General features: G+C 47.0%; 1 protein-coding gene across 2 annotated transcripts in view; it reads right to left on the bottom strand.

Moving 5' to 3' along the window:
* Positions 1–21,924, bottom strand: part of Abat (4-aminobutyrate aminotransferase) — a 96,006-nt gene that overhangs the window by 13,840 nt on the left and 60,242 nt on the right. For both annotated transcript variants that reach the window (XM_021644985.2, XM_060364156.1), the window contains 8 exons: positions 21,434–21,483; positions 12,531–12,611; positions 10,933–11,025; positions 9,915–9,977; positions 7,617–7,680; positions 6,025–6,173; positions 3,578–3,715; positions 1,231–1,398 (listed from right to left, as the gene is read on the bottom strand). In XM_021644985.2, coding sequence (XP_021500660.1) covers positions 1,231–1,398; positions 3,578–3,715; positions 6,025–6,173; positions 7,617–7,680; positions 9,915–9,977; positions 10,933–11,025; positions 12,531–12,611; positions 21,434–21,483 — 806 coding nt within the window. The remainder of the gene's footprint in view (positions 1–1,230; positions 1,399–3,577; positions 3,716–6,024; positions 6,174–7,616; positions 7,681–9,914; positions 9,978–10,932; positions 11,026–12,530; positions 12,612–21,433; positions 21,484–21,924) is intronic.

Genomic DNA, 21,924 nt, shown 5'->3' with positions numbered 1-21,924 from the left:
TTAGGAGGAAGAAGGGAGAAACATGGTGAAAATTTTGGTTTCTTAAAAAACCCAGTTATGTTATGTTACTATGTTTCTATGTTAATTCCAGGTGTGGGATCTGAGGCTGCTTCAGGTTGTCCACAGCAGCTGACTATAATGCTTCTCACACTCCAGCAGGGGTGTGATTCATGCCAGCTGCAGACAGTTTAATTCTGGGAAGTTTTGAGAGGGTATAAATGGAAGAGCCCCAAGCGGGCCTGTGGTGACTGCTGTTCCCCTGCTGCTGGTCCCCACTGCTGCTGGTCCCCACTGTTGCTGGTCCCCACTGTTGCTGGTCCCCACTGTTGCTGGTCCCCGTGCTGCTGTCCCCATTGTTGCTGGTTCCTGCTGTTGCTGGTTTCTGCTGTTGCATTTGCTATTTCTGGATGACTGGTTTTCAGGATTTCTGGACATTCTGACAAAGATGACTGGGCTTGTCCCTAGGAACCCAATGACCTTAATCACCAGAAAGAAGTCTAAAGAGGTATATATATTATTTCCACTCTAACATTCTTTCTCACCTACCTAGTGTTGGAGTGTTGGAAGGGGCCGGGGGTGGAGAAGAATGGTAGATATAAGAACCCAATACAATAGCTGAAAAAATGCCTACAGATGGGGTCTGTGAAACTCCTGATCTGTCACTAACAGGCTCAGTGACCTTGGAGAGTATTGTGGTTTAAGTATAAAAACGTCCCCCATAGACTCATGTTTGAAAATTTAGTCCCTGGCTGCTGGAGGAAATGGACAGTGGGGACCCAGCTCCATCCCCATTTCTGTTTCCTGGCTACAGGTGCAATGTGGCTTGTCATCTCCTGCTCCCTGTCTCATGTCATCTCATGCCTCCTGTCATGTTGGATTACATCCTTTCAAACTGTAAGCCCAACAAACTCTTCCTTAAGATGTTCTTGTCAGGTACTGGGTTATGGCAATGAGGAAAGTAACTATGGCAGAGGCTTATTTAGCCTCTGCATCTGGCCTTCCCTTAGTAAAGCGTTACAAAGATAATACAAGGTTAGATTGTAGTGTGAATTAAAGGACCACCAGAAATAGATAGGTACAGATAAGGTACAGATAAGGTGCCCACTCTACAGTGGTAGCTATTGCCATTATTATTACATGTGACACTAAAGGAAAACTTCTGTGCCACCCACAAGGCCCCTTGGTTCAGGGAACCAGTCATGTGTTATGAACAAAGCTTGGAACACTCACAGCACTTGGCCGGAACTCCTCCTTGTGGAAGAAACCCCCAGTCATCATCTTCTTGCTGAATGACATTACATCGGCTGGGTCATCCAAGCCCCAGTGCTCGTGGGCCCAGAACTTGCCTGTACAGCCTCCTCCAGTCTGAACCTCATCCACTAAGAAGGCACAGCCATGCTGTTCCAAGAAAAACAGGGGAGGGAAAAACAAACACTTGTAAGCCTGGATCCAGGGAACCCTGCCCCCCAAGCTGGAGCTCAGCCGTGTGCCTCACACTGATGTTCTAAACTGTGAAGTCAAGCCCCGTTCCTCAGCTATGCAGAGAAAACAGAACAGTTTGGATCATAGCTACATCTGCACATGCCCTAGAACTGCCCAGATGGAAGAAAATCAGAACATCCCACACTGCTCCCACCACCTGAGAGCGCTGCTGCGTGTGGCTGCAGTCCTGGCATGACTGCCTCAGGAGGCGCTGTGTGCAAGCCTGAAGCTGTACCAGCTGCCATGTTCTCTGCATTACCTAGATCCACTAGTTCCATATGTGTGTAACCTGTCTCATGTCCCGTGTTCCTTATCTGTGAACTGACTGGTTTGATGTGACCCTTGGGCATACACCTGTTGCCATGTGAATATAAACCCCTCCGCTCCCCCCATGGGTTCCTGTGCTGAGCATTAGGTCTCCTGCCCTGGGGCTACCAGGAAGCACCTAGTGGAAAGTCTAGAAGGGAGGATCTAGATGGAGCAAGGAGCTCAGTGGGAGATGGGTCTCAGAGGGCATCGCTTGGCCACCTCCTGTTTCAATGTCTGTTTCCTGTCAGCTATGATGTGAATCGATCTCCACTGTCATGTTTATGCTCCACATATCACATTTGGTGATATGCCCAAGAATGTGGGGCAAATGATTATGGACGGAACCCTCTGACATGGAGCAAAGTGAATCTTTCCTTGGGCACTTACTCTTTTAGTATTTGATTACACTGATAAAAAGCTAATACATGCAAAATAATGCCCAATCCTCTAGACTAACGAGTGGATGTTGACGCTGCTCATTTGATACCTGCTCACTACAGACCACAACAGACTAAAGGACAAGGCAAGTTCCGGAAAGAGAAGGGAGGCTGAGGCCATTTCAGGGATCTCCTAATTGAACAAGTCCCAATGTACTGGCTGGTCTTATGTCAACTTGACATACAAACTAGAGTTATCTGCAAGGAGGGAACCTTAATTGAGAAAAATGGCTCTATAAGATATGACTGCAGCACATCTTCTTAATTAGTAAGTGATGGGAAAGGCCCAAGCCCACTGTGGATAGTGCCGTCCCTGGGCAGGTTGTCCTGAGTTCCATAAGAAAATAGGCTGAGCAAGCCATGGGAAGCAAGCCAGTAAGCAGCACCCACCATGGCCTCTACATCCGCTCTTGCCTCCCGGTTTCTGCTCTGTGCAAGATCCCGTCCTGGCTTCCTTTGATGATGAAAAGAAATATGGAAGTGTAAGCCAAATAATCATTTCCCCCCATCTTGCTTTTTGGTCGTGGTGTTTCATCACAGCAATAGAAACCCTAACTAAGACTCCTCATTAAAACAGTGCTTTGAGGCTGTAGAGATGGCTCAGTGGTTAAGAGCACTGATTGCTCTTCCATGGGACCCCGGTTTGATTCTCAGAACCCACATGGCAGCTCACATATATCTGCGACTCTAGTGCCAGGGGATCTGATGCTGCCTACTGGAGTCTGCATGCATGTGCTTCACAGACAGACATGCAGACAAAACACTCAAAGACATGAAATAAAATAAACAAATTATTCAAAAACCAATCAACCAAACAAACAAAACCCCAGTAGTTTGGAGGCTGATTTTGTTTGGTTTGTTTGTTTAGTTAGGTTCTCACTCTATAACCCAGTCTGGTCTTAAACTCTCTATTTAACCCAGCATAGCCTTGAACCTGTAGTAAACCTTCCTGCCTCAGGCTCTGACCGCACAATGTTTATTTTTCTTCAGTGCTGAGGACTGAAGTTAGAACCTTGTGCATGGTGCTTTGCCACTGAATTACAACTCCAGCCCCAGAGGCTGATTCAGCAAAATTATTTTAAATAAGAATCACACATGCCTCTCAATTCAAACCTGCCCCAACCTCAAATGGAATCCAAGGCCCTGTACACGCTAGGTAAAGCTCTACCATTGAGCCACACGCCTCGTCCCAATCCCAACTTTTCTGCCCTCAATAAGGCCAATCAGTTTCTGCACACAGTAAGTTTTCATGGACCCCAAGGCAGTAATGGAGCCATTTTTTTTTTCCTCTGGGAATGCAACCCAGAAATCCCTGTGGTCCTGTGCAGCCTCATCCCACACACGCTAACCTTCCTGGCGATGTCTCTCAGCTTCCGAAAGAAGTCATCTGATGCATGGTTGTCTCCACCCTCGGACTGGATGGGTTCCACGATGATTCCAGCCACTGTTCTCTTCTTTTTCCGATATTTCACAATCAGATCCTCTACCTAGAACCCAGGAGGGGAAATAGATTCTCACAGAGGCTCCGGAACAGGAGGAGATTGTGTAGATGGGCATGGGGTGGGAAGGCTCTGTGAACCCCTTGGAATCATATTGGAAGTGTGTCTGTGGCATTTCCTCTGAGACGTGTGGGACCTGTTAGGAGCCACATGATGTACAGGAATGTGCCCCTCTGTTATTGGGGCTAGCACCTGTGGGACAAGTAATTCAGCCTTCTGAAGGCTTCCTTCCTTGATCTGCAAGTGGATACACCTATAGCCCAGGCTGGCCTCAAATTCATTACGGAGTGCTTGGTCTAGTGGTGCATGTCTTTAGTCCCAATTCCAGCACTCAGGAGGCAGGGGCAGGTGAAACTCTGTGAGTTCAAGGACTGCCTGGTCTGAAGAGTAAGTTCTAGACCAGCCAGGGCTATATAGTAAACCTCCCCTCCCAATGAGTGTAACAGCCCTGGCTGTCCTGGAACTCCCTTTATAGACCAGGCTGGCTCTGAACTCAAGAGAGATCTGCCTGCTTCTGCCTCCTCAGTGCTGGGATTAAAGGTGTGCACCACTACTACCTGTCTGTAAAACCAAGTGTGGACATGTACTCTAGATTCTCCAAATTCTGGGGTTTCAAGCTTGTGCCATTATACCAAGTTCTGTAAGTGGATATTAGAATAACCTGCTGAAAAGGCAGGCGTGGCCACTACTCTAAGCATGCCATGACTGTTGCCCTCGCTCCGTCGTTATGTTCTTTCTGCTTGGTGTGCTCTTGGGGACACTGCGATAGAGGCTCATTTGAGAAGCTGTTGCAAAACCTATCTGCGGTGAAAACAGCCCCACTGTGGCTGTGTGTTATGGGCAGAAAACTCAGCCTGGCTATGGCTGGGTGATAAGACATCTCTGGTTGGGGTGATACTGTTCTGAGTCATAAAACGAACCTGAACTAAACAATTGAATCAACAAACAATGATGGTATACAGGAAAGGTACCCAAGTGGTGGTCATTCATGAGTTCTACTTCTGAAACGGGCATTATCTTATAGACTATGAACAAATAATACTGGGTAGTTTATTAGCTGTTTAATATGTGTTTTAAAAAGCCAAATCCACACCTTAAGTAGTCATTATGCTGAACTAACACAGTGTTCCAGGGGCTTAATATGAAAAACAGTCTCACTGCTACTTCAAAAATATGAATTACATGTTGAGACCATATTTTAGATATGTTAGGTTCAATAAAATGTTATCATCTCACTCCTGGAACCCCAGCACTGGAGAGGTTCTGAAAGTGCAAAGTAGAAAGCTCCAGGACTGGTCCACCTACAGTCTGAGACTATCTCAAGAAACAAAGGTGATGTTGAAATAAGCTTCATCGATTTCTAGTTATTTATTAAGACATGGTCTTATATATATTCCAGGATGGCTTTGAATTCACCATGCAGCTGAGACTGAATTTGAGTTTCTGATCCTCCTGGCCACCGGCTAAGTGCTGGGACCTGATTTTATGTGGGGCCCAGGGCTTTGTGAATGTCTGGAAAGTGCTTCCCAACCTCATTCCACCCCCACTCCTCTTTTTACTTTTAAAGCAATGGTAACTAAGAAATCTATGGTTATCTATGTGACATATGTTACAAGCCTTGACCCATGGTCTTGCCTCTTTCATTTACTGCTAAATACCTACCACTCAGCAGCCTGCTTAGTACCTTGGTAGGTGTTTAATAAATATTCACTGAAAATACTGACATGCTTAAGAGGAAAGCCAACAGAGTTATTAGAGTATTGATTTAATAATAATCCAATATAGAAAATACAGTTATTTCCAGCAGTAAAACGCTTCCTATACTTTTCCATTTCCTCTATGGGGCAGATTAAAAGGGGCTGTTTCTGGAGAAAAGGAGGTGCGAAGGCAAAAAAACTGCAAGTCTTCATTCTTTCCTTGTGTGACCTCCAAGGACACTAAAAGCTCTAGAAATCAGAGAAAGAATGCCAACCACAGGACTAGACCATGGAACTTTTTTCCCCCACCAGACACCCATATTATTTAGATAAATCTACTATCTATCATTTTGGAGTCAGTTAAATTTGTTCCCAATGAAATGGTGGAGAAATTGGTACCAGAAGTGGGGGATAAATGCTAGGTAGTAAAACAGTGCCTCTTGTTTCTTCCCTTACAGAGCTCTTAAAGCCTGAGGTCTGCACATCCTTACTTCCTCCGTGGAGAACACCACCCATGTCCTGCATTTGTCCTCTTCTGGGCTCAGACTCAGTCCCCAGAGAGAAAAGGAGAAGAAGGGAGGCAGTGGGGACCCAGGTTACCTCCTCCAGGCAGCGGGCCTCCTCTTGCTGGTTGTCCTTCACGAACTCCTCCAGGGGATATTTCAGCCGGGGGAATGGAGCAATGGGCCAGTCAAAAGAAGGGATGTCAATCTTGTGAATTGCTTTGGAGTGTGTGGTCGCTAAGCAACCTGAGCCCAGCAAAACAGAAAAGAAGATGCTTTGCTTGGGATAGTAACATGGAATGTTTTAAAAGAGGGTGTGATGAGCTTTTCAGACTTGTACATGTAGAACCCTTGGATTGTGTATGTGTTTGTTTGCTTTATGATTTATTGCAGATTAAACCTAATTGCTAGAGAGGAAAGACAAGGGTTCAAATCCTTGCTCTGTCATTGAATGGCCTTGGAAAGTTTTTGGCAATGCTGACTCATAATGCACATTTGCAAATGGCACAATCATCCCCTCTCTGTAGGGAATTGAATAGAATTGATTCAAGCCATACAGGAGGGACAAATGAGGCATTTTTAAAATTCTATGCTGTGGACCTGAACTTGTGTTCGGTTGTGAGCTACCCGACATGGATGCTGGAAATCAAAACTTCGGGCCCCAGAAGAGCATTGAGCACTCTCAGCCCCTGCACTATCTTTCTTTCTATTCTATATTATAAGAGTACATTTGTGGCTTCATATTATAGAAAGGAATCTATAGGCACACAATATTTTTTCAAAACTATCTTAAAATATTTTATTTTACATGTTTGAGTGTTTTGCACGTATGTATGTGTATATGTGGACTGTGGGCTGGAGGAAGTTATCAGGTTCCCTGGACCTGGAATCATAGATGGTTACGAATTGCCATGTTGGGCCTAGGAACTGAATCTAGGTCCTCTGCAAGAGCAACAAGTGTTCTTAACCACTGAGTGCCATCTTTCTAGCACCATGACTTTTCAAGATTAAAAATTACATCCATCTATCTATCTATCTATCTATCTATCTATCTATCTATCTATCTATCTATCTATCTATCTTTGTGAGTTAGTGTGCCAGTATGCATGTGAACAACTAATGGGAGTGTCCGTCCACCATGTTGGTTCTGGGGATCAAATTCAGGACAGCAAGTTTGGGGTCAAGAACCATTATGCACTGAGCCATTTCAGTTGCTCTAAGTGTTCACATTGCAATAACCCACCGTGCACACTGCCAACAGTTTGTTTGTCCTGAGTTAACCTTCGGCCTAGGTGGTGCCTTGGAAGGATTGTAAGGCTCAGCAGGCTTGAGAAATATGGATGCTGCTGCCCAGGGAGAGATAATGAGGGAAAAGTTCAGGAGGTGATAAGGGTGTGTGTGCAAATACCAAAATCTCAGAGAGGAGGCTGACCCTGATCAGAGGACAGCACTGAACTTCGGAATGACTGATACCTTTGTTCTTACTCTTTGTAAAACATGCTGGCTGGATAGGAGTGAGGAATGGACACTGCGTGCACACGCGCACACACATACACACACACGCACACCCTTTTCCTCTCAGACTAACATATTATTTCTAGATACAAGGCAGCCTAAAGATTCAACTTCTATCTCTGCTCATTAGCATCTGTGGTGACAGGCACAGGGACCATACTGGCCCCTCCTTACCCATGGTCCTCCCGTGGAAAGCACCCATGAAGGAAAGGATGCTGTAGTCTGGGCATCCAGGACTCTGTAAAAAAAAAAAAAAGTGCAGGTATCAGTCACCATTTTGAGGACTGGGGACTGTACGTTACTCAGTAGACCCAGAGGAAGCCAGTGTCCATCAGAGCCAAGGTTCTTCTTGGGGTGCGTACAGGGCAGGGGTACGGCTGTGTATAGATCTTAGCTGTTTATACCCACACTGCAGGTGTCTCGTTTGCACTTTTCTTCCGAAGGTTTAAAAGTTACAGATTTAAAACAAACAAGTTATATATCAATGTCTGAGCTTCTGGCTTTCCAAAAGGTCTGGCCCGGGTGACATTTTTTTCTCCTTGGCAGCAGCCAGTGGCAGTGTGCACCGCCAGTCCCCCTGCTGGCTGGCTATGGATTTATGTCCTAGCTCTAAGGGGCGTCTCTGCTCCTCCAGCCTGCCCATGCCCCAGGCTGCCCTGGCTTCCACAGCCTCATGCTGTGAGGCTGATCTAAGCCAGGAGCTGAGATGTGGCTTTCACTGGAAATGCACAGTTACCAGAAATGACCTAGGTGTCTGAAGAGGTTGGCCGGGGCACACGGGGGAAGGTGGAACCCCAGGGGTTCCAGAGGCTCAGAACCTAGTGCATATGTTTTTAGGCCTTTCACAGGTCCAAGCAGATGAGGAGGTGCCATTATTCACTTTCTTTTTAAAAATCTTATTTGTTTTGTCTGCCTGTCTGTACTGCCTTGGGGTTTGTTGTCAAGGCCAGAAGAAGAAATCGAGTTCCCTGGGCCTGGAGTTACAAATGGGTGCTGGGAACTGAGCCTGGGTTCCATGGGAGTGCTCTTAATCTTGAAGCTATATCTCCAACCTCACTGTTTACTTTCTTTTCTCTCTCTCTCTCTCTCTCTCTCTCTCTCTCTCTCTCTCTCTCTTTCTTTTTTTGACAGGGTTTCTGTGTGTAAGAGCCCTGGCTGTCCTAGACTTGTTTTGCTGATCAGGCTGGCCTCAAACTCACAGAGATCCACCTGCCTCTGCTTCCCGGGTGCTGGGGTTAAAGGTGTGCACCATCACTGTTTGCTTTTTTTTACCCTCTATCCACTAAGCAAACCCTAACAGGCTCTGATTTCAGCCTCCTCAGATGCCTCAGCCCTGGCTCTGGAGGTTGGAGGTCCCTGCAGCATTCTCCCTGAGAAAAGCTCCATGACCACCTCCCACACATCCTAGAATACTCTCATCACTATTTCCTTTTCTCTCCTGATTGTAAAGGTAACAGATAAATCAAGCCAGGATGGTGGCCCTGGGTTGTAATCCCACGACACTCAAAAGGCAGGTACAGAGGGATCTCTGCAAATCTGAAGCCTTCAGGCTTCAGGTCAGCCAGGGCTACCTGAGAACTGTCCTATAAAACAAAACACAGCAACACAACAAAATGGCAACAGACACACATTAGTAGGTGCACTTTGATGGAGCTACTAAATGTGAGAAATGAGGTCTAAAACTGTTATAGACCAAGCTGCCCTTGGACATCAAGATGAACTCCATCTGTAGCATGCTTTCTCAGCTCAGGAGCCCTACAGTTAAGTGATCTTTCTGCATTATGGGTCAGAATAGGTGATGTCCAACCTTTACTGGTTGTAATTACTATAAACACCAATGGTATAAACACTAGTGTAGACATTTATTTATTTATTTATTTATTTATTTATTATGTACACAATATTCTGTCTGCATTTACACCTGCATGCCAGAACAGGGTACCAGATCTCATTATAGATGCTTGTGAGCCACCGTGTGGTTGCTGGGAATTGAACTCAGGACCACTGGAAGATCCACCAGTGCTCTTAACCCCTGAGCCATCTCTCCAGCCCTAGTGTAGACACTTGTGTGGACGGTTTGGATTGTTCTAGACTCAAGCAGACATTCATGCTTTCTGTAGACTGCCAGACTCAGGAAGTTGTTCTGGAAAACTAATAGCTAATTAGAAACAGACTCAGCCCTTGTACCAGGAAATAAACTCCAGGTGGCAAAGGTTGGGTACTCCTCCTAATTCAGAAGGATGGGGGTCACTCAATTAGTGGCAGCCTGAGGGGGCTAGGCAGGTCCCCAAATGGATGAGGCAGCAGGCCCAGCTCCATCTACAAGATAATTACATTATGTGTTGTGTGCATGTGGATTCCTGGGTGTGTGTGTGTGTGTGTGTGTGTGTGTGTGTTCCCAGGATTGAACTCAGGCTGCCAGGCTTGGAACTAGGCACCTTTGCTGAGCCATCTCTCCAGCTCTGCACCTACCTGGTTAATCATGCAGGTCTCCAGCTCCTCTTTTGAGAAACCTCTCTGACCTCGTTCCTTACTCTGCCAAAACAGAACAGAGACATGCTGGGGTCAAAGAGGCATCCCCTCCCCTACCAAGGTGATGCTTAATCCAGACAACTAGAGTATTTTTTTAAGAGCTAACTTAATGTTCTAGCATGACATGTTTAGATACATACAAGACACTAGTTGAGCTTGCAATGAAATAAATGCAAGTGTTGCTTTATGATCTATTAATATTTTGTCAGCAGTAACCAGGGTTTGTTGAGTTGGGCCAACTTATGGCAGGAAAAAAACACGACTGCACCCCTTCTGGCAGGGATGAAGAGCTTTGTCTGTCGGGCTATTGAAACGATTGACCCCAAGAAACTGAAATTCCCCCTAGGGTCTCATGTTGTGAGAAAAAAAGGCTGAAGCCCAAGAGGCAATTGTTTCCTTGGGACAAAAGACGGGGCTCTTGTCTCCTTGAGAAGGATTTATAAACTGTCAGAACCTTCCAGGAGAGACTGGAGCTAAGACAATGGCAGCCGTGGGGGTGGGGTGAGTGTGTCCAGGCCCTGATCAGGACTGCTTCCTTATCTAGTTCTCTGCCCTTCTACTTAAACCTAAGTCTCATGTCTGGACCTGGAAGACAGACTTGGAGTGTGACTAGATCTCTTTATTTGTCCCTCTTCCCAAGGTGGCCACATTGAATAAATCGATTTTTTTCCTTTTAACTATTAATTTGCTGCTTTAATTGGCCTCTGGAGGACAGGTGGCTAAGCCTGGTTTGTTAGGCTCCATCCTGCTAGCTTCAGTAACATAACTGCACTGACACAGAACCTCAGCCCTTTGTGCCACCTCACACTTGGATGGTGGGAAAGCTCCAGTCAAGCTCTCTCTAGATTATATCCAAGTTGAACATCCTGGGAGTGTGTGTGTGTGTGTGTGTGTGTGTGTGTGTGTGTGTGTCAGTGTGGTGCTGAGTCAGTGTGGGTGTTCCTGCCCCAAAGCTCACCCGGTACCACATGAAGATGGTCTTGAATGCGTTCTCATTGGAGCAGGAGCCACAGGCCATGGTGATGAGCTGGGACATGCCTTTGGGTGCCACCTGCAGAGAGAGGCCTCTATGAATAACATGGACACCATTTCTGTTCCTGGAGCTGAATCACCCAGCATTGGTAGAAGGTTGAGGGTGGGAAGGAGGGGCATGCCAGAATAAGAAGGTTGGAAGGGTGAGCTCAGACTTTTCCAGGGTGGACAGAAGGAGCCCAGGAAGATTGTTGAGGTCAGGACAGAGGAAAGAAGGCAAGAGAAACTCCACTAGACCCCAGCCCAGTGTGGCTGTGTACACTTGTCCATCGCCATACTAGCTGGGACCACACAGTGAGACTGTGTCTCAATTAAAAGAGAAGGTGTGTGTGTGTGTGTGTGTGTGTGTGTGTGTGTGTGTGTGTGTGAAAATAGCAGTCCTCTCTGGGTCTCCCAGACTTCCAAGATGGTAAGCTAGGGTTCTCAATGACTTTAGTTCTTTCGGCAAGAAGAACTGAAGAAGAGTCCATGGAGGACCAAATCCCTCATGCCAAGTGCTCTTCATAGGACACGTATAAATTTCCCCAGGATGCCCTTTATTCAACACACACAACCCCTTCTTTTCTTCAAAAGAAAAACTGAAAATCTTCTTGAGGGCTAGAGATATGGTAGAGCACTTGCCTAGTCCGCACAAGTTGTGGGTTCAGATTCCCAGCCCTGTACAAAAATGGGTGTGGTGGCACACGCCTGCAATAAGAATAGATTTAAGAAGACCCATTCAAGGCTCTCCCCATACTAATTTGAGACTAGCCTGGGCTACATAGGCCATTCATTTGAGGCCATTGTGGGCTACATGAGACCCTTTTTACACACACACACACACACACACACACACACACACACATACACTCTCTCTCTCTCTCTCTCTCTCTCTCTCTCTTTCTATTTACTTGGTTCTTTTAACCAAGTAAAAAGTTGTTCATTTAGTCTGTGTCTTCTTTTTAAAAATGTATTATTTATTACAATTTATTCACTTTGTAGCCTAGCTATATCCCTATCTCTCTTCTCCTCCCAGTCCCACCCTCCCTCCCTCTTATCCAGACCACTCATGGAGAGGACCTAGACCCCCCTGCTTAGACGTAGCCCATGGCAGTTCAATCTCAATGTGCATTACCTAGTAAGGGGAACAGGGACTGTCTCTGACATGGACTCTTTTCTTTCTCTCTTTCTTTCTTTCTTTCTTTCTTTCTTTCTTTCTTTCTTTCTTTCTTTCTTTCTTTCTTTCTTTCTTGTTTTTTGAGACAGGGTTTCATTGTGTAGCCCTGGCTGTCCTGGACTTGCTTTGTAGACCATGCTGGCCTCGAACTCACAGAGATCTGCCTGCCTCTGCCTCCCTGAGTACTGGCATTATATATGGCTGTAGCCAGACAGTTACTGAAGCTGCTGCCACCTGCCCACTCATCCTTCCTGGCTATGGATTTCATTCTTTCCAGCTCATGCCAGGGCCACTGCTGAGGACACACAGACAGGCCGGAAGGTGGAGGTGGGACTACAAACACGGAAGGGCTCATCCCTCAAACTTACCGACATAAGGGACTCTCGGAGCTTATCCACAAAGTTCTCTGGAGGCAGGATGCCCAGGGCAGGTCTGTTGATGAACACGCTCTGGAAAGGACAGCAGGAAAATGTGTCAGCTCTTGGGCTCCCGCCCAGGTCTTCTTCCACATGGCACCTTTATACGGTTGAGAGGTCAAATAGGCTCTTTGTGGCACTGTAGGCTCATTGGTATTTTAGGAAGACAAAGTCACACATAGCACTAGCTGGAATTTACTAATACACTTTAATTATTTTTAAAGGCACTAGAAGGCAGGGACTGGAGAGCTGGCTTGGTGGGTAAAGTGCTGCATAAGTGTGAGGACCTGAGTTCTGATCCCCAGAACTCATGTAAAGTTTGATGTGGTAATGAGTGTCTGTAACCCCAGTGTCCCCATGTCAGGATGAAAAGCAGAGATGGGAGAATCTGAGGAAGCTTGGGCTGGCCAGCCTGGAGTGCTCAGCGGGGAAGGAACAAGAGTTTATGTCTCAAACAAGACAAGACTAACACCTGAGATTGCCCTCTGGCCTCCACACTTTGTGTACTATAGCACATGCACCCCTGAGCATGCGAGCACACACACACACACACACACACACACACACACTACAGTTATGGACCTTCTAAATAGAATGGAGGTGTGTTGGTGAAGCTGGCTAAAAGCCAGAGCACCACAAGCATCTTTGCGGCATCTTTGTGTCAATCTGTTCCCCTCTCCTACTGCCCCATTCTGATAGACATGGGTCCAAGAGAATTAATTCCCTCTGTAAAGAAATTGACAGTGTGAGTTAGTGCTGAACTGATGTTTGCTCTCACATCTGAGAAATGAGGGGCTCCGGTAAGGAGTGAGATCAACCTGTTTGTCCAAAGATGACTCTGTTCCTCCCTGTCCCATCCTGTCCTGCCCTATCCTGTCCTGTCCTGCTCTCTCCTGCCCTGTCCCTGCTGAGCTGGACCACAGGGGTGAGGAAGACGGCACAAACACATTTCCAAAGGAAAGGGAAATGTGCATTGACTTTCTAGTTCTAATAAAATTTTAGCTTCAAATGGCCTCTGCCTGAGGGATAGAAGTGCAAGGCCCTAAGCAAGGCAGGTGCCTTTAAGAGTAAAATCTTATTAACATACCTTCAGGGGCTGGACCAAAGGTCAGGAGGTAGAGCGTTTGCCTACTGTGTAGGAAGCTCTGGGTTCCATCCTCTACACTGAATAGGTCAGGTGGGCTCACATATGTAACCCCAGAACTGGGGAGGTGGAGACAGGGGGATCAAAAATTCAAGGTCATCCTCACCTACAAATTGAGACTACATGAGACCCTGTCTGAAATATCCCCAAGCAAAACAAAGCTAAAGTTATTAAGGGTAAATAACTTAAAACAAAGCCTCAATGACTTTCTCTTTAAAACAGAGAGAAGTTGTGCCCATCTTTGCTCACAGGGGAACTAGGTGGTGGTGACTTCCTAACTATGGCCTCCCTCCTTGCCCCACCCCATCAGTAGGGCATGATCCCAGAGAGCATGCAACAGTGAGGCCAGGGAGGAAGCATGGAGCATCTGGTCACCTCCTCCCTGGAAGTCACTGGGCAGGGCCTTTCCACATCCTTAAGATGAGCAGTGGTTCTCAACCTGTAGGTTGCTTAAGACAGATATTTACATTAGGATTCATAAAAGTAGCACACTTATAGTTATGAAGTAGCAGCAAAAATAACTGTATTATTGGGGGGTCACTACAACAAGAGGAGCTGCATTAGAGGGTAACAGCTTTGGGAAGGTTGAGAACCACTGAGTTAGGGTATTGGGTAGGGTTAGGGGCATACTGTACAAAGCCAGTAGATTCAGAATAGTTCCAGTTTTCAAGACAGAGATGAAAGAAGAACTCTGAGCTCTCAGAATGGGAAGTTGAGGAAGCAGCTGGAGATTGACTGGGAGCTCCAGTCCCTTCCTCATGTTGGTGCTGGAGTTGGCCCTCATGCTCATGATCAAACACACCTGCCGGTGGGCTAAGAGCAGAGCTGTCCTGGGGATTCACCCCTGACACAAACTGGCAGGGACTGCGGAAGTGGGCCTGAGTTATGAAAGAGATCCCACTAAATGCAGCTTGGCACCTTGGCTTGGATTCTAGGACACACCACAAAAGGAAAATACTGGGAAAATTGGTGGCTTGGCTCTGATCAGTGTTTACTTGCATGCATCGTTTGGTAAATGGCCTTAGCTTCAGGGGCAGCTGGAGAGAGCACACAGGAGCTACCTTTGCAGTTTGTCTGAAAAATCAAAAAGTATTCTCTTGCTATGAATAAGAACATTTATTATAAAAAGTAGGGATGGGGCAGGGTGTGTCATAGCTTCCTATCAAGTTCAAGGCCAGCTTAGTCCGAGGATGATATCTCTCTGTGTTAGAATGCTCATCTACTATGCACAAAGCCCTGGGTTCCACCTCCAGAACTGTAGAAACCTAGTAGGGTGGGTCATGGCAGCAATTAAAAGCATATGGGAAGTGGAGGCAGAATGCTCAGAAACTCAAGGCTGTCCTTAGCTACACAGGGAGGCTGAGACCAATCTAGATCATTGGAGACCCTGTCTCAAAAACAGACAAACAAACCAAAACAGGCAAGTAGAGATTCATCGGGATGTGGGGACGTCTCAAACTCATTTCTCTGATCAGATAATAAGGTCAAATCTGAACAGTGCCATTGCTTCGCTGTGGGAGACTCCGGACAGGAAGACCCTGGCTCCTGGTGCCGTTAGGATGTGGCTTGGACTGGTAGAAAGGGAGGGAGACGCAGATTCAAACATCTATTGCTTTTCCTGCTTTGTTACCCCTTCCTTGGTGGGCCTATGAGACACAGAGGGGGCAGGAAGGATGAGAAGTATGAAATGAACTTTTCTTCACTGCGGAGGACCAGAGAGGTCAGGCAGCTTATTCCAAGACACACAGACATGCCTCCATTGTGGGTTTGCTGGCTTCTGATGGCATTCTGGGATAGGCACTCCAGCATCTCTGCTCAGAAATGCTAATGCTGGGTTAGCATTAGCATTAGCTAATGCACATTGGCTTGACACAACCGGAGACCTTGCTCTGTTGCTAGGGCCTTAAAAAGCATTTCCTCCAGGCTCTGACCTGCTCATGAGGCCTGTGAGGAATCAGGAACATGATGAGAACAGGGTGGGCGCAAACTGCTGCCATGGGCTGCAGGGAAAAGGCCTCCAGAGAGAGACAGGCGAGCTGGCAGCCTGGTTGCCTATCTGGGCTCAGAAAAGATGTGGGGGTGGTGTTCTTGCTCGATAAAGCGTGACATTAAGAACAGAAGATATCTGGGACACATGGCTGCAGAATCAAATGAGGATGGGTTTCCAGAAGGCTTGCCTGTCTTAAAGTTCAGAAAGGGGAGAGCTAGCTTTGGCTGTGTAGCCTTAGGCAAATCACTTAACAGCTCTGAAGCTCAGGTCTTCATCTGCCAACGTGGGTGCCTCTTGCCAGGTACTGATAGAGAACCTTGAGAAGAGAAGGCGTAGGGAAAGAGCAGAGCTCAGGCTTGAGGAACGGTAGAACAGCCAGGAAGTCACAGACTGGTGAGTGTTTTACACGGTTCGCTGTGCGCCCCGCTGTGTGGGGAGATCAGACTGCAGCTGTTACTCATGGCAGCGTGACCACGTACATGTAGGTCCGACCACAGTGCACAGTGTAGGGGAGATTATGAGATGGCCCTAGCACTGGAGCCCAGATAGATTCAAGGGACAGTACCTATTTCTGCAGTGACATGAAATCACCAGGATGGACTTACACGGTGGTGTCAGTGTGACCCAGGAGGGTTTTAGAAGAAGCCAGGTGTGGTCTGGGGGAGATGACTCAGTGGGTAAAATTCTTGTTGGGTGAGCATGAGGACCAAAACCCAAGTAAACACTTGGTGGGCTTGGTGGATCATCTGTAATTCCAGCTTTGAAAAACTAGATGGAAGACAGGGGTACCACAGCAACTGGACCATGTCTCCCAGTGTGGAGGTGAAGGTGAGGACCAGCTCTTGCCTGGGTAAGATGTGGCAGGTATGTGGGGAAGCAGGGAAGGTTCCTGGGAGAACAGGAAGACGTCATTGCAAGAATCAGAATCCTTGGGTCTTCACGCCCCACGCTGTTGGGAAGACTGCCTCCACAGGCAGCTGACACTGCAAATATGTGTGACATGTTTGTTGACACATTCTTTCAGCACCAGCTGCCAAGGCATCTGGGATCCCCACAAGTTTTGAAACAAAGCAGCTTTGATTGTAAACATACCCCCTGAGCCTCTGGCTTCACTGGCCACCTTCTCGGGATCCCCTTGGTACCTGCTCAGACTGTCCTCTCGTTACTCCTGGGCAGGCAGGTTCTCTCATGACCACTGATCATGCCTCTTTCAGGAGAGCTTCAATTCTGGGTTTAAAAGGATTTAAATCTTTTTTGGAACAGGGTCTTTTGTAGCCTAGGCTAGCCTTGAACTTGTCATTAGTTAATGATGGCCTGGAACTTCTGTAGCATGGCATCTACCTCCTGAGGGCTGGAATTAGCGTCATTCACATCCACACACAGTGTATGCAGTGCTTGTGATTAAACCTAGGGCTTTGTGCATGCCAGGCAAACTCTCCCAAGAGTGCTCTACCCCACCAGCACAGGCAAGAGTGCAGTTCAGTTCTTGACTAGGTCTGGGCTTTTTTGGGCCCCTGGTTTCCTTCAGGGATCAAGCTTCCCATCATAACGTAGACAAGGTGTCCTCCTTTGAGTCACACAAAAAACTCACACTCATTAAGTGTTGATAGGACATGGAGTGATGGAGATCCTGCCTCACCCTGATGCTGGTGGGAAAGGAAATCAGGTCTGTAAGTTTGCCAACTGCCAGGATCTGAAGAAGCAGAACATGAACACCCACCATGGTCAAAGCTCTGTTGCTAGCTCTGTATCAGTGAGAGACACACAGGTAGACCCCACAAAGGACACAGGCGCTATCATCTAAGCAGCCATCTTCCTGGGAGTCCCAAAGTAGAACTCTCCTCAGGAGGAACACAAGCTGGCCATAGTACATTTACACAAGCAACTCCAGGAAACCACTGGAATGGATGGTCTCCTGCCCACAAGAGGATGAATGAGGATGGATGGCTACATGATCTTTTGAGAAAAATTATCAGACAGGATAAGGAGTACATGAGGAATGATTCCATTCATGGGGCAGGGAAGAGGACAGACACAGGGGTCTTTTAGGAGAAAGGGCCAGGGTCTGTCTCTTTTGGACCTGGTCTGATCCCTGTCCTTATTCTCACATTCTCAATGCAGGGTGAAGCATACCATATCCTGCTGTATAGCACAGACTTGTGGTACCTGTTCAGCATATCTGAAATTGCAGGAGCAACCACAGGATGCCAGATCTCCAGATATTCCTGCCACCCCCAGGACTATGCCTGTCACCAGAAGTTGTCATGAAGGCTCCTAATGGGCTTGCTTGGGAGATGGTTCTGTTTTTCCCTCTGGGCCCAGTCAGACTACAGGGACAGAAGAAGAGGACACAACTACTTCTGCAGGTGGTGACAGAAGCTGCAAGGAGACCAAGAGGAAAGGAATCTGCCAAAAGGCTGAATGAGCCTCCAGGTGGAAGGCTGGGAGGCCTGGCCCTAGGAGCAGAGTCCACAGCTGGGCTCAACAGACCCCTGGCCTGAAGCAGAGGCCATGCACAGGTACTGCTCTGAGTTTGTAGTTGAGACAGGGTCTCGTATAGCCCAGGCTGGCTTCAAAGGTGGGGATGAACTTGAACTCCTGATCCTCTCTTGCCTCAGCCTCCAGAGTGCTTGGAGTATAGGAATATGGCACTTTGTGAAGTTCTTAGATATTATTTTAAATCAAATCTGTGGCCTTCTGTTAGCATCGAAATTGAAAATGAACATGTAACAGTATCAAAAGTGCATGGTGGCAGAGCCATAGGAAAGTGAAATTTCTATTATCATTATTTCATTTTCATACAGGACCTCATGGAGCCCATACTGGTCACAAATTCCTTATAGAAATGAGGGTGCCCCTGGACGTCTGATCCTCCTGCTTCCATTTCTTGAGTGTTGGAATTATTGATATTCACCACCACCCTCCACTTTCATTAAGTGGTGTGGATAGAACTCTGGGCTCCTTCATACTGGGCACTTTGACAACTCAGTGACATTCCTCACCCCCTGGAAAATGACATCTAAAAATGATCCTTAAAAGGACAAACAAGGGCAGCAATAGGCTTCTTCGACAGATTCACAGAGTACACCAAGAAGGGACACTGTGGGTAGACACAGGTCTCCTCATGTGTTGAACCTCAGGGTCACGGCTTCCCACCATGCCCAGGATAGCTCTTCTACCATGGGACTTCTCAAGCAAGGTCACTGTACCCACCAGAGAAAATAAAGGCATTTCTAAGACATGTTTTGCCATGACAGGAGGCCCGCACAACATGACCTGGATCTAAACACCATTGATACCAAGACTGAGACAACCGATTGAAGGTTGAACTGGGTGGTTTCTGTCAGCTTGACACACACCTATACTTCTCTGAGAAGAGGGAGCCCCAGTTGAGGCATTGCCTCTGTCACACTGGCCTGTGGGCATGTCTATGGGACATTTCCATGATTAATGCTTGATGGGACAGGGGCGGGGCATCCCTGGGCTGGTGGTCCTGGGTTGAGCAAGCTATGAGGAGCAAGCTAGTAAGCAGCATTGCTTTAGTTCCTGCCTCCGTGTTTCACCCTGACTCTGTTAGTGATGGACGGTAATTTTAAGTCAAATAAACACTTTCCTCCTCCATGCCGGGGTTTTCTGTTTGTTTGTGTTTTTCACAGCCACAGGAACCAACCTAGGACAGACAAGGTGATGTGAACTGTCGCTGCTCTGGTCCTACTCAAATCCTGCCCAGTGCTGACTCTGCTCATGTCTTTTTCCCTCAAGCATGCCTCGCTTTCACTGGCTCGTCACCCCATAGCTTCTCCTCCTTCACATCTGTTTAAACTCCCTTCCCCACTGGAGTGGTGTAAAGTGGTGTGCGCTGTGTAAAGGTTGTCCTTTAACATTAAAATGCTGGTTTCTGTACCAGCGGAGAGCTGAGTACAGACTGGACGTGGGTATTGCTAATCATCACCTGTCTCAATGTTTTGTAAACATTGTTCTCCATCACCTTCTGATTGGTTGACTAAAGAGCTAAAAGGCCTATAGCAAAGGCAGGAGAAAATAGGCAGGACTTTTGGAGAAACAGGAATTCTGAGAGAGAAAGAGGTGTGAAGAGAGTCACCTATAAGACATGGAAGAAGCTGGACTGTGAGAAACTAAGGAGAGGTAAAGAACCCTGTGGCAGAACATAGATTAAATATAGGTTATAAGATTGGGAACTAGTTGGGAACATCAGTAAGCTAAGGCCTAAAGCTATTACAAATAAACATGTCTCCATGTCACTATTCAGGTTGGGTGGGCACACTGCAGTCATTAAGTATAGACCATACAGGTGGTTATTGGGGCGGAGGATAGGCTCAACATACAACATATGCATGTATTAAAGTTTGATAGTAGTACATTTAAAAGAGGGACTGTAGAGCTGTCTCAAGGTTAAGAGCATTTGCTGCTCTTGCAAAAGATCTGGGTTTGGTTCCCAGCATCCGTATCAGGCTGCACACAGCAGCCTGTAACTCCTATTCCTGGGGATCTGATGCCCTCTTCTGCATGTAAGTACTGCATGCATACAGTGCACATTCAGACATGCAAATAAAAATAAAAATCTTAAGGAGCAGAACATAGTATTTGTCACATACTACATTGTTCATATATGTTAACCATCATCATTGTCTTATGCCTACACAGCACTGTGCCCTTGACTCTGTAGCCTAAATGTGGTTACAATTCTCAACTGATGTATGAGGCTAAGTGACTGTCTCCATGGGAGTTTTTCTCACTGTCCCAGTTATGTTCTGTCACTGTGATAAATACCATAACTAAACATCTGTGGACAAGGAAGGCTTGTTTGGCTTCCAGGGTACAGTCCATTACTGAGGGAGGCCAGTGTGGGAGCTCAGGGCAGGAACCTGGATGCAGGAAGTGAAACAGAAACCATGGAGGAACCATGGCTCACTGGCATGTTGCTCAGGTTCTTTTTCCAACAAAATTGATTTTATTTTATGTGTGTGCCTGAGTGTATTTATGTGTACCACACGCAGACAGGAGCCTGAGGAGGTCAGGAGAGGTACTGAATACCCTAGCACTGCAGTTATAGTTGCTTGTGAGCTGCCATGTGGGTGTTGGAAGCCCAAGCCAGGTCCTCTGCAAGAATGACAAGTCCTCTTAACTACTAAACCATCTCTCTAGCCCCTCACCCTTCTTTCTTCTTCTCTTTTTAAAAATTTATCTATATATTTTCAGTTTTCTGCCTGCACGTATGCCTGTAAGCCAGAAGGGGGTACAAGATCTCATTATAGATGGTTGTGAGCCACCATGTGGTTGTTAGGACTTGAACTCAGGACCTTTGGCAGAACAGCCAGTGCTCTTAACATCTGAGCCATATCTCCAGCCCCTCAGCCCCTCAGCTTGCTTTCTTAAATAACCCAGGAACACTGTCCAGGGGTGCCTCTGCCCACAGAGAACTGGGCCCTCTCACATCTGTCACTAATCAAGAAAATGTCTCATAGACACACCCATAGGACAATCAGATGGAGGCATTTCCTCTCCTGGGGTTCGATATTCCTCAGATGACTCTACGTCACACTGAGGAAAAGTAACCCAATACCTCACCAAGGCATCCGAGTGCCTGATCAGGGCACAAGCTCAGCAAACATGTGAGTGCTGCAAATGAACCATGCCTAAAGATGCCCAGCAAATCTGGCCATGAGCTCTGCCCTTAGTTGGAACATCAGGGAGACCTACCGCATTCTGAGGCTGTTGGACAAGCTTCGCCAGAGCCGGATGGTTGTAACCTGGGGAGAGGAGGGTACAGCAAGGTTAGGGAGTGCTACTGCACCTGGGTTTCCAGCTGCACCAGTTCTCCGCCCGTCCATTCCTTTCTGTCTCTGAAACTCTTTGTATATATCAAAGGCTCTGATCCCTGACTAGAAGTCTCTCTCAGTGCAGCCTGGACAGCTCCAGGTTCCCTCGTGTCACTTGGATGTTTGTTCAGGTTTGAGACCTGCTGGAGCAGAGACACATTAGGAGGAGAATGCAAGGACAATGCCAGTATGAACAGGCCAATGTGATGGACTGCATGTGGTCCTGCCTCATTTCCCCGTGTCCAGCTGACATGGAGCCCAATAAACGTTTCTTCAAGGACCAAGGGGCACCACTGGCAAAGTGACCGCCACGCCACATGCTGCATACTGCCTTCATATACACATGCATGTTTCAGGGCCTCAATGCACTTA

This window comes from Meriones unguiculatus, chromosome 11, assembly GCF_030254825.1.
Source record: "Meriones unguiculatus strain TT.TT164.6M chromosome 11, Bangor_MerUng_6.1, whole genome shotgun sequence".
NCBI lineage: Eukaryota > Metazoa > Chordata > Mammalia > Rodentia > Muridae > Meriones > Meriones unguiculatus.
This window is presented reverse-complemented; position numbering and strand designations above follow the sequence as displayed.